The sequence below is a fragment of the Rousettus aegyptiacus genome, unplaced genomic scaffold (assembly GCF_014176215.1).
Source record: "Rousettus aegyptiacus isolate mRouAeg1 unplaced genomic scaffold, mRouAeg1.p scaffold_m13_p_8, whole genome shotgun sequence".
In the NCBI taxonomy this organism is placed as follows: domain Eukaryota; kingdom Metazoa; phylum Chordata; class Mammalia; order Chiroptera; family Pteropodidae; genus Rousettus; species Rousettus aegyptiacus.
In genome coordinates, this window is record NW_023416311.1 from 94,285,716 (window position 1) to 94,304,284 (window position 18,569).

At 42.8% G+C, this 18,569-nt stretch overlaps 1 protein-coding gene across 6 annotated transcripts in view; it reads left to right on the plus strand.

Annotated features, from left to right (window-relative positions):
* MTMR12 (myotubularin related protein 12) overlaps positions 1–18,569 on the plus strand; it is a 74,364-nt gene that overhangs the window by 12,140 nt on the left and 43,655 nt on the right. For all 6 annotated transcript variants that reach the window (XM_016138281.2, XM_016138282.2, XM_036225489.1 and 3 more), the window contains exons 2-6: positions 11,446–11,506; positions 14,044–14,186; positions 15,188–15,260; positions 16,035–16,165; positions 17,454–17,547. In XM_016138281.2, the coding sequence (XP_015993767.2) occupies positions 11,446–11,506; positions 14,044–14,186; positions 15,188–15,260; positions 16,035–16,165; positions 17,454–17,547 (502 nt within the window). The remainder of the gene's footprint in view (positions 1–11,445; positions 11,507–14,043; positions 14,187–15,187; positions 15,261–16,034; positions 16,166–17,453; positions 17,548–18,569) is intronic.

Here is an 18,569-nt window from a genome sequence, read left to right on the forward strand (position 1 = left end):
CACCAGGCGTGCCAGGTGAGGGATGATGGTGGCCTTAAGTAAGAGAGCAGCAGCAGGATGGACCGACGTGGACGGGTGCCGGAGCTGGTAAGAAACCAGAGCAGACAGAACGTGAAGGGCGGGGAGTAGTTAAGGGGACTCCTGGGTGTTTGGCATGGCTAGCTGAGTGGACGACGGGGCCATCTACTGAGCCGGAGTCCAGAGAAGGACGAGCAGGGTCAGTGAGGTGTGAGGGAGGGATGACTGATTTCGAAATGTGAATTCGGAGGCACATTCCAGTGCAGGAGGCCTGGAGGCCATTCGGGTGTCCAGGTATGGAGCTCTGAAGAGAGAGCTGGAGGGAAGAGCCATTTGCGGATCATCAGCAAATATCGTTGGCAGTGAGTCAGAATGCTCATCCAGGGAGCAGGGCTCCTTAGGAGGGACGAGAACCCTGTCTGTGTCTGGAAAGGAGACTTGAGAAAGAGCAGCCAGAAAGAGTGTTGGTCGATTGGCCTCGAACTCATTTTTGCTGACTTTCAGGTCTCAGTATAAATGGCATTTCCTGAGGTAACAGTGCTCTCTGACGCTCTCTGAGTGTGGCTAGGTGTTTCTGTTGTGTTCCCATCATAGTGCATCCTTCTAGAGTCGCACCTGCACACGTCTTTATTATTGCTTGTACTGTGCTTGGTCTCTTATGCACTTAGGGAAGGTGGGGCTCTGTGTTGTGTTCATTCCCGGGTTCGCAGGGCTGGAATAGAGCAGGTGCACAAGAAATGACAGTTCAGTCAATTAAAAAAATGTGGGAAAGGCAAGGGGGAGGAGACAGTATCTTGGGGGAGGATGTCGTCAGCAGAACAGGCAAGTTGTAGTGAAGAGCGTGACTGTGGTCAGGTAAACTGAGACTTGAGTCCCACTTATCTTGGGTCAGCTTTGTTTTCCTCACCTCTAAAACGAGAACAATAATGGTAGTTAATAAGACTGTGAGGATTAAATGAGATGATGCATAGAGATACAATCTTTTGCAGGCTTATAGTATTTATTGCACTGATTGTCCTGAGTTCCAATTATTTTTTTGTCTGAACTTCTTGAGGGCAGAAGTCAGTTCTTACTCATCTTTTTATCCTTGGCACTTGGTATTTAGGATATTCAGGAGCCGTTCGTTGAAATGAATTGTTAGAGATGGGTGTTAACACTGATTTCGCTTCTCAGGCTCATTGGACCCCTGCTTTGGGCCGGTCCTTCTCAGAAACAGAGTTCTGAGAAGAGAACAGATTGACAGCTTTTAATGCTAGGCCAGCTGCATGAAGGAAGTTCCATTGGGTGTGTCTCCTTCGGCTGCAGCTTGCTAAAGAATGGGTGGCAGTTCTCACATCTTATCTGGCATTGACTTTGCCAGAATGAGAGCACTTCTGCCTCAGCACTTGGTGAGGTTCTTAGATAATGTGGGGGCAGTGGCAGCGGCGGGACCCTTAGAATTGTTGATGAGCACAGTGAGAGCAGGAACAGATGTAGCTCCTTTTGATCTGTGGGGTTAAATGTGCAGAAACTCGGAAACTTGTTATCCATGCCCTAATCCTCTTTTTAAATTAAACTAAAAGAATCACCATAACATTGGGGCAAATGTCGAAATAAGGAATTAACAAAACCTCAACCCCGCTACCGCTTCGGCAGAACCACTCTCCATTTATGTTCATGTTACTATTCTAGCTGAATTCAGGCCACTGGGTTTTGAAAATTTGGACATTCCGTGACCGGTGCTAGCAGTCTTTGCTGTTTTTTTGTGCCACAGTAGCAAGCTTTGTCCAAATTCAGATAGAGTAGCAAGAGGTGCTGCTAAAAGCACGCAGGCTATGTTTAACCTGCCACGTTTGTTGAAAATTTGCATCACTTTGAACTGAGTTAGTTTTCAGGTGTCTTCAGAGAAAAGTCTGGGTCAGGAGTGTCAGAGTTGAAGAAGAGTGGAATAGAAGGAGCAAAACGTTAAGGGCCCACTGAAACCAGGTGACAGTTTGAGAGGTTCCGGCACCCCAGAGAACAAGGAAAGGACAGAGGCAGCTGTCACCGGACACCGGCTGAATTGGTTGCTGTTCCTGGGATGATGGCGGGCCCAGCCACGGCTGTTGCGCTCCTGGATTTTTGACTGGACAGGCTTCACGACTGCTCTTTCTGGCTTAACACCACATAGGTGACAGTCTTGAATGGAATGCAGTCTTTACCCAGTACTGCAGTGTGGTTAGAGCGTTTGCTGGTGCCATCCATGTTCACGCCCAGGCCCTGTGATATCGTATCTCAATATCCCATGTGTTTCTCTGAGACGTGCTGGAGGTTTTTTTTAAACCTCTCGCTATTTAAAGTCATTATTTTTTTAAACCTCTCGCTAATTACACTATTCAGTGAAATCTTTTGAGCCTTTACTGTGTACAAGGCCTGTATTAGATTCTGGGGCTATATGGTAAGCAAAAAAACACAAAAGACCTGCTCTGAAAGAGTTTATAAGATGGTAGGGAGGTAGACTTAATAATTACATAAATAGGTGTGAAATTGCATTTTGACAAGTGTTAGGAGGGAGAGATACATGGGGATCTAAGAACCTGGTATCAGAGAAGACTTCCCTTGTCTCCAGATCTGGAGGATATGCAAAATTCACAGGGCAAAGAGGGAAAGGAGAAGCATTTGGAGCAGAAGGAACTTCCTGTGGAAACAACCCAGGATAGGAAGGAGCATGCAGGTATGGGAGGGTGAAAGAAGGCAGTGTGGCCAACGTACAGACTGAGGAAGAGAAAGGTAGGAGACCAGAATGGACAAGTGTTTAGGGGCCGGGCTGCGTGGGGCCTTATAGGCTGTATTAAATCATTGTCTTTTTCCTGCCGGTCATCCAAAGCACACTGTGTCCTGAAAGGATCACTGGTGCTTTATAGGGTGGAGCATAGGTTAGAAAGAGGACAGATGCAGCCACGTGGGAGGTGATGATAGTGTGGGCTAAGGTGGTGCTGGTGGAGATAGGAGGGGGCCATGGATTCTAGACATGTTGGGTAGGTAATATTGATTGAATTTGGTGATTGGCTATCGAGGGTGAAGGAGAAGGAGTTGTAAAGGTGGGCTCTTCAGCTGACCTATAGACCACCTGCTCCCGAAGGGAAGCGCAGAAGAGTCCGCAGTGCATGGCAGTGTTGTTTCTGGTTGGAGCCTTTCCTAGAATGTGGTGAATCAGAAAATCCCCATTTCACTCCCAAGGGTTGGTCGGGGTAACCATCAGAGATTTACGCCTTGGAGGACCCATTGGAGTCGGTCGTAAGAGGTAGCTGCACGGGTGTTGAAGAAGTCCAAGTTCTTCCCCATGCAGCCGGCTGATACTGCTGGGGGGGCAGGTGTTTTTTTGCTCTGTGATTTTCCCCTTCAGCCCCCCTTTGCCTCTCCACAACACTTTTAGGCTTTTCCTGGGCACCTTTGGTGATGCTTGCTTTGGCCTACTTTCAGGTGAGTTTAGCTGATACTGACCTTTCTGTCCTGGTTTTCCTTTTTACCTTTATTCCTTTCATATATATAAGAAATAGTATCTTCATTTATATAAGAGGCAGTATGGCATCACCTAAGAACAGACTGAGCCAGCTACCGGATTTGGCTTCCACCTCCACCACATACTAGCTGGGTGTCTTCATTTGCAAAGTGGAGATAACAGTGGGTATAATAACCCTGCTTCAAAGGCTTGCTGTGAGAATTAAATGAGTTGGTAAGTATAAAGCCCTTTATACTGCCTGGCACGTAAGGCTCAGGAAATGTTCGTCATCATTATTCACTGCTCATCCTCAATAAGGGCTCCTCCTCGAAAGTGCCCACTTTGGCATTCACAGATTGGACATTTGTGATTTCTACAGTCTACAGTCCACAAACGACCCCTGAGTCACAATGTAGTAATTTGTAATGTCGATAAGGAAGTGACTGTATTTATTTATCCAACTGGAAAGGTCATGTTGGACAGCGTTTAACCACTCGGCCAGTACATTTGCCCCTGCAGACCGTAACCTACACACATTCAGAACACAGCATTATCAGAAATAGGGTATACACGTGGGAATTTCATCATGTCCTGTGGCATGCTTTCAGATGCATATCCAGACTTGGCACATCCAGATGTGGGCACTCCTGTACCCTTGTGAGTGATCACTTTTCCTTCTACTCCATTCACCTATATTTATTCTCCTGGGAGCAACACTCAACAGATGTTTCAACTCTTTCTCAGGAACATTGAAATATCTCCAGATTTGTTCTTTTTTTTTTTTTTTTTGTATTCGAAACTGGTTGTGAAAATATAGGGGTGAAGGAACTATAGGACGGATAGCTTCCCAAATTAAAAGAAGAAATTCCGTTTTTTGAGATGGGAATTTTTTTTATGATTCCTTTTTGTGTACCCTAATTTATTGGAGTCATGTAAGTTATTTCTTTTCTCAGGACGGGTGTGTTTTGATCGGGTTGGGGGGGACGGTGATGGTAGTAGTGGTGGTACTTATTTTTTTCCTGCGTTGATTATCTGTAGAATTGAATTGTGTATATTTATAATTTTTTCGAAGTGTTAACCAGAGGGGTTAGAAATTAGCGTTGGTTGTCTACTGTGTGGCTCCTTAAATTCCAATGCGTGATGTGCTTTTATAGGTTTTTATTCTTTAAAAAAAAAATTATTACAATACCATTGGCGTATCACATTATATAAATTTCAGATGTACACCTTCACAAAACCTGCGCACCCTATTGTGTGCTCTCCACCCAAAGTCTAAGCTCTCTCCATCACCACGTGTTTGACTCCCTTTGCTCTCTTTGTCTTCCCACCACCCCTCTTCCCTCTGGTAACCACCATTCTGTTGTCTGTATCCATGAGTTTGGGTTTTCGTTTGTTTGCTTGTTTTGTTCATTTGCTGGCATTTATATCCCACATAGGAGTGAAATCATATGGTTCTTGTCCTTTTCCATCTGACTTATTTCACTTAGCATAATCTCAGGATTCATCCATGTTGCTTGCACATGGCAGTGTTTCATCTTTTTTTTTTTGGCTGAGTAGGATTCTTAATTGGTTACCAACTTTCAGCAACTTAATCTTTCAATAAAATCAGTCAAAAAGCTTTACTTTTGTACGGCATGCCTTGGCAGTCCCTCGGATGTGGTGTTCTCCCCTAAGAAAGCCATTAGCTTCTTCTTCTGGTCGTGAGGTGGATTCCAAGTACTTTCTATTGCAGGAGATAAGATACAAAATCATTGTGGGCTTGTAGAAAACAAATCCTATTAATAGAAAAATGCCATTTCTTTTTCCATGGCATCAGATAAGTTCTGTGTAGTCAAAGGCTTAGTAATTAGGGCCAGCTTGGGTGGTGGTAATTGCAGGAGTTTCTGATCCACAGAAAAAGAATCGAGGTGCCTCCTAAGTAGTTAGATTAGTTTTTTTTTGTTTTGTTTTTTTGTTTTGTTTTTGGTGGGAAGCAGGATTGAGAAAGGAAGTAGAAATTACTCATGGGACAGAATCTTGAATAATTGCAGCTTGTAAATAGTATATCTGAATTGCTTTCTCATCAAAGGAAAGGGGGATAAAAAAAAAAAAAAATTGAGCAGCAGCACAGATCCTGCTGTGTCCAGCAGCTGTAACAACTCCCATTTACTGAATACATGTGCCAGGTGTTTACACACGCAATCGCTTCAGATCCTCACGTTAGCTAGTATTGTTTTCATTTATGTAGGAGGAAACCAAAGCTCAGTCAGGTAAAGTGACATGCCCAAGGTCTTGTCTGTAAGTACCAGAGCTGGATTTGGACTGTGACATCCAAGTCCGTATTATTTCTATTTTAGTACATGCACAGAGAGACGTCAGGAGGAACAAAGGGGGAAAAAAAAAAAACCCCAGATATTATTAGTACTATGCTGTATCAAAAATACAACTTTCTGCTCTAAAAAAGGTCAGTTTCGTTCTAAGGTCCACTTATTATGTGGATGCAAATACATTTCCCCCTTGAGATTTTTCTTTTTTAGTGCAGAAAACAAAGAGTATTAAATGTCCATTTTAGAGAAGTAGAGATGAGGAAATAAAACGTCTGCATTGTGTCCTTTTTAGCACTTTGGTGCCAAACACAATCAAAAGAAATTGTGTTTTGGAAACTTTAGGGATGTCGCCTCTTGGAATTTGCCCCTCTGGCTGGATTAAATTGAACTGAGAATAACAGCTTCAGTTTTTGACTTAAAGTGCTGGTAGCAGTGAAGCGGCGATGTGAACATTTATAAGTACTTTGGCCTATGATAACTTCACTGTAGGAACCCCTGCCAGCACCCCATTCTCCTCAAGGTTGGTAGGCTCTGGCACGCCCTTCTCATGGACTCTAGGTCCAGTAATGCTTTTGAGAAGATGTGTACCCTGAACGTAAACTTGATAAGAAACTAGATAATTTTACTTCTTGAGAACCCATGGAATAAAAATGACCAAGCTGCTTTTCAGCTTCTCACCAGATTCTCAGGATTGTTAGCTGACTTGAGCTTTCACATGCTTTTGTCCTGTATGTGGCAAATCCACGTACGGTGAAGTAAAATTCTCTTAAGGGAATTTTTCTAGTTCGCTCTAATCAACTTTGTAATAGGAGACTGGTGTCCTGTTGTAGGCAGTGGATATTACAGCTATTTTCTCTTTTGTAGTAGGAAACCGGAGACCACGTTTGTTAGATCTGCTACCCAACAACGAAGGGAGTGAACTCCGGAGTGAGTCAGGGTTGGGCATGAACCCTGCGTTAGCGGCTTTTTTCCTGTAAAAGGAAAGTCACTGAACCTCTCTAAGACTCAGTTTCTTCATCTGTAAAATTGACATAATACTAGTTGCTGAAGTTTGGGAACTTAATGAGATACTAATAAGTACTTATCTGGCACATAATAAAAGTTTAATGTTGACTCTTGTCAAAAGCATGAAGTCAAAATGAAAACTGACAAAGAGATTGTAGGTTTTGATTGCCATGTACAAATTTGGGCATATGTTTTTATTGTTCAGAAACCTTACTGACTTTTACTTTTCAACTGTGTTCCAAATAGGTGAAGTTGCTGAGTGATCTGCGTTTTGGATGAATAAAGTTTTGTTATAATTCGTGTAGTGGCATTTGAGGCAGCGGCTCATGGGCATTTGATGATTACTGTAGGATACTTTTTCTTGGATGCTGGCTTTTCAGCAGTAGCAGTGTGTATCTTGCTGTTATTCTGACCTCTCCTTTCTTTGTCTGCAATGCTGAGGGAAGTCTGATGAATGGTGGCAATTTTAGTAAGAAATTGAGTCCTGTTAGGAATCTCGGTGGTTTTTCTGTCATCCTGGTCCAGTGTTGAAATTCACCAAATGCTTTATAAAATGTGGCTCCTCGCTGACTTAGCTGCTTTGTGTTTTCCCTTTTCTCTATCAGATCAATTTTTGGTCAGCAACTTGTTGCCAGCATCAGAAGTTCTTTACCATTATTCTAGGGAAGAAGAACAGTCAGTACTTTTAAAATGAAAAATGTATAGTAAGCTTTTGGGGCATTTGACAGACATGGGTATGAGTGGGAAAGGGTCTCCAGCCTTTTTCTTTTTTCTTCCAGAAATGCTCTAGTAGACTGATATTCATCTTTTTGAGAATATGGTTCCATGTAGTGACAGAGTGATTTGGAATGGTGAGAGTGGGTCTACAGTGGTCTTCTTTTTCCATTTCCGTTGAGGGAAAGGCACCAAGGACCTTACGTCCTTTCTGGGGATGCATACTCAAGGCTCACTTCCATGTCATGATTTTGACCTTGAACAGCTGTCGTATGCATTATCTCACAAGGCAAGCATTACAGCTCTTAATTCCTTTTAGATGGGCCAGGACACTTGAGGCCAGGACACTTGCCCAAGATCCTCCTGATATCTTCATAGGCTAGGACTTACTCCGGTTCTTGAGTTAGTCCTGTGCTTTTTCCTGAAAGACATTTATTGGGGATAATAAATACTGTGTGCTTAATTCACTCCCCTGCTTAAAAAGCTTCAGGCTGTGACCAGCCCACCACTTGCCCAGCCATACTTCGCACCTCTCTTGCTGAACTCCTTGTCTTTGTGCCTTCTCTTTCCTCTTCTGTTTGCTTGTCCATCTCTTGAACTGCTAGACATTCCTTATAAGCCTCTTACCCAGAAGCACTTTCTTAAATAGTCTCTCCTCCCCCTCTTCCCTTTATTGGTCCCACTAAAGAGATCCCCTCTTTGGAGTTTAGCTCTCTCTTTAGGTCTCCACATCAATACCTTTTTTACGGTATCTATCATATTGTATTAATCATTGTGTATTAATGATTGTCAGTTTTACCCACTGCACTGCGAGCTCCTGTTTACCTAGCAGCACTTGGTAGGGATTCATTTAAGTTATCTTTGTCTCTTATAAATCTCCTCCCTTTCCATATACAAACCTCCACTGTCTTCTTTATTCTTTGCTTTAAGTACATGGGTGTCTATATATATGCAAATACATATGTGACTTAGTTTGGAAATGACAAGGCTGAGACTACTGTGGGTTTTTTTTCTCCTTATTTAAGTTAGTTTCTTCTTGTGCTTTAGGGGAGGGGGTAGGAGGGGTATGTGCCTCTACACCTGGAGAGGTCATGCAGGGATTGTGGTGGTAGCAGCCAAGGAAAGCCATTCAGGGGCTTTTAATCGCTGAATAATGGCAAAATCCTCTGAGGATTTCTAGCTTGGAGGCCTCATGCATCCTCATCCCACTTGAAACCCACACACTTGAGGCTGTGTATCCTAGTTTCTAGTTCTGGCACATGACTTCGCTGACATCTTGGAGGTGGTGCCTATGGCAGTGGTTCCTAAATCTGTGAACTTGGATGTATTGTGCATTGACATGTTGTGTGATGTTACTAGTCATCTGGTTTCTTTATTGTTAATGCAATTGACCTAATACTAATATCCTTGGTGACAATCAGCAGAAACTCACTGTTGCCAACAAGAGGATTTATTATAAAAATATAGGTGTGTTTTAGGGAACTGTGGGCCAAAGGTGTGGTTGAGCTTGGAAAGCCATGGGAGTCCAGGCCGTGACTGTGTGTCTGGGGGTTGTGGTTTTATTTCCACGTAATCTCTTCATGTGTCTCATTCTCTGCAGAACAGCTCCTGCTGCTTCCCCACAGTGTAGCCAGATCTACACGTCTCTAGTTAAAGTTTAGCCCCCCATCCAAATTAATGGAGAAGATAAAATGATTAGCCCTTTGTGGACAGCTGTCTGCTTCCCTGTACAGTTGATGGGGAGCAGGGAGTTCACTCTAGGACATGGGAACAGGGCACAGTTGTCTGCAGAAAGGGAGTTTTTGGGTAGGACAGAATTCTAAAGAATATCTCTTGATTGTTTTGTTTATGGAATGTAAAGAAAGAATTCCATTAATCATTTTAAGGATTGATATTAGATGGTTTTGGATAGTATAAATATTTATCATCCTAAGGTGATAGATACTTCTGGGGACATAATAGGTAGCATTTTCCATGCTGGGTTCAGTGTTTGAACTGAATCCCCAGCACGAGTCAAGATCACTGGAGTTTTCTGACAGCTGATTGAATTTAATGAATAGCTTTGCTTTCTGCTCAGAGAAAGATGATAAACCTGTCAAAAATAATTGTACTTTAGTTTAGTTCTTTGCCAATGACAGATGATGAAAACTCTCAATGAGAATTTCTAAATTACCAAAATACATAGCATTTACACATGTGTTAATATAGGCGTACCTTGGAGATATTGTGGGTTTGGTTCTGGACCACCACAGTAAAGCAAGGTTCACAAAAAAGCTAGTTGTAATAATCTTTTTGCGGGTGGAGAGTCTTGCCTTCAGTTTGTAAAAAATACAACATCTGTTAAGTGAAATAAAGCAAAGCACAATAAAATGAAGTACATCTGTAGTCTCTCGTGCATAACCTAGAGCAGGGCTCCCCAAACCCTGGGCTGTGGACCAGTATTGGTCTGTGGCCTGTTAGGAACAGGGCCACATAGTGGCAGGCAAGTGAGCAAAGCTTCATCTGTATTTGCAGCCACTCCCCAGCACTAGCATCACTGCCTCAGGTCCATCTCAGATCATCAGGCATTAGATTCTCAAAGGAGCTGACCTAGAACAATACAGCAGAATCATATGGGGAGCTTTTTACAAAACCAGAGGCCCAGCGGCATCCCCTATACTCAGAATCCTTAGGCTTGTGATAAGGCCTAAGTGTCTGTAGAGGTAACAGATAATCTGATACCCCTCCCCGCCCAAGTTTGAGAAACACTGCCTCAGTGGGACTTGACTCCATCCTGGGATGGAAACTGTAGCCATCTCTAAAATAGATCTTGCCCAAAATGGGTTCTCTGAAACAGCCATGACTGTCTTCTTCAGCATCAAGATGAGCTGTCTAGCCTCTCCCTGCCTTAGCTGTACCCAAGTTTCTTCTAATGCCGTATTTCAGTCTGAATTAAGAACTTTAGCAAACTCATACACCCAGAGCTTTCTGCCAAAAACAAAACAAAACAAAAATTCCAGTTTTATTTGTTGACAAATAAAACTTATAGAATTTCCTAGTCAGGATTTGACTGGTTGAGTCCCCGTGGTGTCATTCAACATGGTTTTCTGTCTCAGCGTTTCTTATAAATTGGTAGATTGACATAGAAGCTCAAACAGATTGAGCTATTTTGGCAGGAATACTTGATAGGTATGTCAGATTGCATTAGGAGGCTCTCCATGTCTCTCTTGTTATGTTAACAGCTAGTTATGACTATCTTTGGTCCATTAATTCATTAAGGATTACTGCTTATTTTTGAATATCCAATAAACTGAACCTAACTGGGAGGCATTTGAAGATATTTTTATTGAGAAACAGTGACACAGAACCTTGCCTTAATTCATTATTAGAAGTGATTGTATCCCATGGCACTGTCTTGGGGTCTTAGGTAACTTAGAATGGGTAAAGAATGTTTGTTCCAGCTATTTTTACTGAGTCCTCCTCGCATGCTACAAAATAGATGGATCAGTATTGACTCAATGCATTCATATATTCATGTTCTTAGCCTTCAAGACTTTGACTAAGTCCATTTTCTCTTTAATCTTTTGCTTTCAGTCCTTGACGCTCACCGAAGGCAGATGGGAATCATTCTGTGGAATGGCTTCTGTTCTCTTTCTGACTCAGTGTTTGAGCTGCCTCATTTTGCTCTCTGACATTTGATCCTTTAGATAGGGAGTGCCCATCCCTGCCCCACCAATTGGGACAACTAATATTTGTCCGTCCTAAATAGTTTAATACATTAAACTAATTTATTAGAATTTTGTCTTCCTTTAGTTAAAAATACTTTTTAAAAAAGTAACTAGCTTCTCAAATAAAAACTCCTGAGAGTATATGATATTTTTGTGTGTATTCTGAAAGCGTGGCTTTAAGTTATTCATTTTGAGCCCTTAAAGAAAAATATTACCCTTTGTTCTTCTTTTTTAGGAAATCCACACAAACGAAAAAGAAGTAACAGAGAAGGAAGTAACCCTTCACTTGTTGCCAGGTAACAGTCATGTTAGCCTCATACCTCATGTCAACTAATACCAGAGATAAATTATGTCATCCCTAGTATCACTATGTATAAATGCCTTTGTTTTCATCCAGAGAGCATGTAACAGCAATGAGCTGGACAAATTATCAAAGTCTTTAGTTCAATAATTACATACCTGGGTCTGAGTTATACAACATCTGTAAAGAATTTTTCTTTTCCTCTCCCAAGCTGATGAAAATAAACCTGGGAAATTCTCACTTCTTTTCACAAGCAAATGAGGCCTTTTTCAGGTTGCCTTACTTGGTCCCATCCAATTTCTGGTCCTCAATCAGGGAAATCCTGGTCTCCCATAAAGCCCTACCCCCCACACACTCTTCCTCCTGCTGCTCAAGTGTAGCTGCCACTGACCAGCGCAGCTGCCTGGCAAGCATTGGTGGGTGGCCTCACCTGTTGTCTCTGCTTGTGCATCTGAGTGCCAGGTGTGCTGGGGTTTACCAAACCCACACTGGGGTTGCCAGGGCTTTCTTTGCTTTGTGGTCATCACCAGGGCTCCTGGATTGGTTGGATATTTTTGAGATGGGGATAGTGACTCTAGCTTAAGTTAAGCTTTAATCATTTCTGAATTCAGAAGCAGAAACTTGGTGGTGTATCCTCTTCATATGTGGGGCTGTCCTGTGTGCTGTTCATTCAGTTTTTCTTCTACTTTTTTTCTAATCCCAAATGCTTTTTTTCCATGAGGTTTTTAAGAAGCGTTTTCCCAGAACAATAGAGGCCTTGTTCTGGTACTTTTTATTTTATTCCATTTTACTGGGAGGACCAGTACAGGTTTCTGACTGGTCTGCCTTATTTGGTAAATCTATCGGATCTTGTAACTTCTTAACAAGTGTTTTTAAGTTTTGAAGGGTTTTTGGATAATAATGGCCTAAACCCTAATCCACAGACCCTATTGTCTTTCCTTTCCTTTCCTTGGGCTGTGTATTTGCTAACTTTATTTTTCGCTTGGGTTACATATATTCTCCTCTTCCCAGGATTACTCAGTGGCCTCTTGTAGGTGTGCAGCGGTGAGCCCCCGTTTCCCAGATTGGACTGAGATCTTTTCTAGCTCCTGCCTCCCGTGAGTCAGGGCTCCGCACACACAGGCTCTTAGCCGCAGCGTGCCGCGCTGTGCCCCCACAGCCCCGTGCCGTGCCAGCCTCTGCACGCCGGTTTCTGGTCTCCAGAGCGTGACCACAGACTGATGATGGCTGGCCTGGTCTTGGGGAAAGATTCACTATTAAAAGCTGTTTCATGCTCAGAGTCGAAAACACAGGAAGCCTTGCTCACATGTTTTCGACCAGGGATTTAGCTGAGGCACTTTTTCTGGGACTATTTTAAACCCTAACGAGGCCCTGACTTCATTGTTTTCTTCCAACTGTGGTCTCTCTAGAGGCTGAGCTAGTGACTGTGCCATCTTCTAGTATGTCCTTAGCAATGAACCCTTGGAAGATGAAAAAAATACCGTAATATGCCTCCCTCGATAGTCTGTCTGAAGCTTTTTTCTTTACATATTGAACGAAGGTGAGACTAAATGTGTTTCTAGGCCCAAGTAAATTGAAAGATATTGAAGGAAATATCCAGAGAGAGATTGAGGGAAAGATGGTTACTTGTTGGAGGAAAAAATTTCTTTTCTTTTTTGTTGCGAAGCATTTACACTTAGTTTTTTTATTTCCCATATATTTTCATTTTCTTCCCCTCACCCCACATGCAGCCTTCATGAGCTTCAGTGTTTCCAGGGAGCAGAGAATGCTTACCTATCCCTAAATCCTAATCTTGACTGTGTAGATTAGTGCTCTATCTCCAGGAAATACAGCTTCTCATGCAGGCCGGGTGCCTGCAGATAGAGCAGGAAAGGTGACACACTGAGAGGAAATGCTCTCAACTAAGAAAGAGAGGAAACAGTTTTTTTCCCACAAACCTCTGGCCTCTTTTTTCCTCCCATCTTTGTCTGTGGAGTCAGATGCAGTGTGGTGGTGCTGCATCCTCTGTACCTGAGGAAGCAGCCTGAAGGCCCTGTGGCCAGGGAGACACCCCGCTGTGTTTTAGCAACCCCAGCGTGGGAAACGGCCCACTCTCACCAGAAAGCGGGCTCGAGGTCCGCGTTCCGGAGCTTGCTGGCGAGCCTTCCTGGCTCCGCTCGTTGAGGGTATTCTGCGGAACGTCTGCTTGCATCCAAGTAACAAAAACACTGATATCGTTTGCTTGCAAGTGTAACTGAGAACACTTCCACCTCTTTGGAAACTTCCGTTATTCACAGTGAGAAGATAGAGAAATGCCCTGCGTGAAGGTGTATGTGAGCCATTTAGGTTTTGCTTATCAGTGGTCCCCACTCTGCTCCATCTTCTCCCCTAAGTTTTGCAGCTCCTGCCACGTTGGGAAGTTTAAACCTCTGAAGTGCTGTGCTGTATGTAGTTTGTTGGTCTGTACATAAATAGAGCCAGGGAAGCTTTCACTGTTTGTGTGCTGTACATTCCCTGCGGACCCTGAGGAGGACTCGTTTTGCTTTTGACCAGGTGAGCAGCTCCTTTGCGAAGCCAGCACAGTACTGAAGTATGTCCAGGAAGATTCCTGTCAGCGTGGGATCTATGGGAAACTTGTCTGCACAGACTTCAAGATCGCTTTCTTGGGTGATGATGAATCTGCATTGGGTAATGATGTACGTTTGAGCTGCGTTTGGCTGAGTCTCGGGGAGCAGTGCGGTCGCGGCCCTACGGTCCTTTTCCCCCAGCGTCTTAATTCCTCCATGCACAGCACACACAGACCCGAAGGACAGAAGTCCCCACCACTAGTCTGCGCTCAGTCCTTCAGGCTCTCCTTCCAGTGGCAAGACCATTCTGCAGTTTCTCACTCGTGCCTCCTGTCACACTGACTTGTGTCTGACTTCATAGGTGGACACAGTCAGCTTTTTTGTACTTTCTTTTATGTTTCATCACAGTGCATATCACTCATTAGAATCATAGCTCTCCAGATATACCAGTTCCCGTTTTCACTATTGTAAACCTTTGCTTAAATTCAGGAACTGAGTTCAGTTATGCAACTGATGCTGAATGTGGCATTTAAGGTAGGGTTTGTTTTATGTTTACTCTGCACCGAGTAGCAGTGTCCTCATAAGACCTGCCTGTATGTAGGAAGAGTGAGTAGTGCGGCAAGGAGAGAACCCTCACGCACCCGGAGAGCGGTGTACGCTCGTGGAAACCCAGCCACCCCTGCCCACCCTCGCTTCCGAAACAGCAGTGGCCCCACAGCTGTCTCAGGGTGCGGCCTCCTGGCTGCCGTCCGCTGCAGCGGCTTCACTCCTAGTCCTGTACAAAGACAGTATCTACAGAAACTCGAGTCTCTTGCTGGTTTCTTCCTATGTCAGCTGCCACTCACCTGCTTGCTTTGATGGAGAAGCCTTAACCTGCCCGCCACTTCCCAGTACCTCTCAAGGCGATCGTGTGTGGCATGGTATGTTTGCCCAGAACAGCCCAGAAATGTAATGCTCTGCCTGGGTTTGATCACCAGCTTTTCCTACACATTTTGTTGTCCTTTCCCTAGGGTTGTGGCTGTATTTCCCTTTTTCTTAATGTGCAAGTGGAGAATGGTGATTTGCTCTTTCTATAAATATCTAACAGTGCATACAAAGAAGTCACAACTGTTTCCTTTTGACTCTTTCAGGAGACCCAATTTAAGAATAAGGTTATAGGAGAAAACGACATTACACTCCATTGTGTTGATCAGATTTATGGAGGTAAGTATCTGTATTTCCTAGGGGTATTGCCAACTTTTGAAAGTATAGCTGATAATGATAATGGTTTCGTGGTGTTTTATAGTTTACTAAAATTTCTTCACATGTACATCTCATTTAAATCAGTTTGTAGAATGTAAAATGGAGATAATGAAGTGGTTTGTTTGGGGTTACTTACCTGGAGGAGCTTGGAATTGAACTTGGAAACTGTTCTTTCTAATTTTCCACAATGTCATTACGTGTTAGATTTTTGATCAAACTTTTTGCTGTCACTGTTAGCTGTGTAGGTTTTACTTAAAAGGCTAATCTGACAAAGGTCTGTTGTATTGCACTTGATTTCTTTTCTGCTTTCAAGCATCTCTCTGCTCTACTTCTCTATTTTTGTAGACAGAACTTTTCCAGAAATCACTCGGTAGTCATTTATGGTATTCCTAACACTAGTAGGTGCTGCATGGTCCAAACTCTGGGACAGGGAGGGAGCCATGAACCCAGGAGTCAACTGTCCCCGAAGCATGTCCCTAGTGGTCTTCCAGCCATCTTTTGTAATCTCAGCTTTCGGAGCTGGGTTTTCAGCATGTTGGTAGCGTCAGTTCCGCTGACAGAAGTAGCCAGTCCATTTTGGTCTTGGCCCCCTGCCGACAGGTACTTAGAAGGTAGCACCTTTCTTTTTACTTTCGAGAGGTGTCTTTAGAAGTTAATAGTCTGCCTTGTTTCTTTAGTATTAATTTGTTGCCATATAACATAATTTCTCTTCTTGATTTCATTGTTGATATACAGTGTTTGATGAGAAAAAAAAAACTCTCTTTGGACAACTGAAGAAATACCCTGAGAAACTCATCATCCACTGCAAAGACCTCCGGGTATTCCACTTTTGTCTGAGGTACACAAAAGAAGAAGAAGTCAAACGGGTAACTAGTTGCATATATTTTTAGGTTTTATTTCCCATCAGGTTTTCCCCACTGTTTTTTGCTTATGCTGCATGAAGGTTAAGGGGAGCTTTTTACTGTTTAAAGTTGAAATTGTTCTAACCCTGTATACTTTGATTGCAATTGAGAGAGAATTTGGTAAAGTGTGCCTATATGTTATCTTGGCACATGCTACCTTTAATCCTTCAATTTGTAATCTTTTTATTCCTGGAGGCTCCAAAGGCTGGGAGGTGGTAAAACAGGGTCTGGAGGCAGATGGGGAAAGGAAGTGGGGAAGCAGCTAGAAGCAACCCTCTTCTCTCGCCTCCGACAGCCTTTCCAAGTAATAGTGATCCCCAACTTCTGAGTGAGCGAGTTCATATCTATGAGGTGGTGGAAGCGTGTGGAAGGAGGAGAAGGTACACAGGTCAGATGGACAAAGCCAAGTCACCAGACGAGCCTGGGCTTTTGGACACTGTGGTCAGCTTAAGGTGGTTGCTACAACAAATTGAGATGTATAATGGTGAAGTGGTCACCGTGGTCATTGTGACTTCCCGTATTTCTCTTATTGAGAATTGAAGGTCTCAAACTTACACTCTCCTGATAAGTGCATTAGGGGAAACCTAGCGAGAGCCCACTTCATCTGTTGTCTTTGGCTACGGTGAGTTATGCACACTTTACAGGCAGGTCCTTGGTTTTTTTTCAGGTAGTGTGGAAGTTCAGTTAGAATAATAAACATGACTCCAGTATCTATTCTGAGCAGAAGAGTGGCGTAGCTATGGAAAATTCCCCAACAAGCCAGAAACTTCATTTTGAATGATGATTTTTTTTTTTTTTTTGTCATCTATCCAAACATACTTTTGTTTGGAACTTCAAATAAAAAGCACAGTGGGTTGATTTCTGATCTTCTAGAATAAAGTCCTAAAGACCATAGTGGATCAGAATAGTTAAGTATTTTGGCAGTTATATCAGCCGTATGTCTTTAGTATCAGGTTTTTAGAGTATCTGAATATGGCACCTGAGGTTTTTAGACCTTAGTTTTTGAGAAATTAGATGATGTTTTAAAAATTTCCCTAGAAGTTGCAAGCTCTTAGATAATCTGACAGAATGGTTTATTTGTTTATTTGGCCATTATTCCCAGAGATAACATCATAAATGCAAACAGGCCTCCATGAGAGTTAGTGTCCTGCCTTCCTGCCCATCGGAGCCTATTAGCATGACTGAAAACCTAGACAGCTCAGCGTTTATCTGCCTAAAGCATGACTGTAGCCATTGCTTGGTTATTTTCTAGATTGTCAGTGGCATAATTCACCATACCCTGGCTCCTAAACTGCTTAAACGGTTGTTTCTGTTTTCCTATGCAACTGCTGTACAAAACAATACAGGTAAGTGTCGTCTGGGTTTTAACTTGTGGGTAGACGGGCCTTCCAATTCCTACCTGAAACTAGTGGGAGGAAACCCAGCCATGAGGTTTTTCCTCCTCCTCTTTAGCAATTGGTCCCCTCTGCTTAGATGACTCATTCAGGTTTCTTAAAAAGAAAATAAAAAGTTTCTATTTTTTTCTTCTGTGATCTTTCTTGCTTCAACTTACCTTTTGGGTTTGTTTACTTTTTATGAAGGATTATTGGTTTGATTGTTCCCCATTTTCTGCCCATATGACTGGGAATGTGAGACTGTGGAGCAATAAAATGGAGACATGTTTAAAATAGCCCTGTTTGTCCCTGAGTACTTTTCTCCATTATAATATACTTGATTTCATTTCATAAGACTCTAGAGAATGTCTTGCATTCTAGAAAGTTTTTAAACAACTGGAACATGCTTTATAGCAAGTATTTTGGGAGAAATGGAATAGTTGTACATAAGAGAACATATCAGAAAACTAACTTGGTTAGAAAACTCAAGATTCCAAATATTTTCCATTCACTTTGCTGAAAAAGAGAGCATTCTTTTAACTAAGAAACTTTGGTCATTTGAATTAACTATTAGTAATGCCTAGTGGACGTGGTTCCATAGTGTAGTGGGTAACATGTTTGTTTTACACACAGAAGGTCCTGGGTTCATGCCCCAGTGGAGCCACAGTCCATGGTCTACAGCCATGACACCCTGAACAAGCCTGGTATCTGATCTTGGAAGCTAAGCAGGGTTGGGCCTGGTTAGAACTTGAGGGAGAGACCACCTAGGAAGACCAGGTGCTGTAGGCATAAATAATAATAATAATGCCTAGCATTATCTAGCATTTTCCACAGATGTCTTTTTCCTTCTCTAGTTCTCTTCCCTCTTTTTGTTCTTATTCTCTGCCCATTACTCTTAACATGATGTTAATCCTGTGCACTCTGTGCTTTTCGTCAGGGAAGTGGCATGTTTGTTTAACACACTCTAACAGGCTTTCTGGAATGCAGTTGCTTTG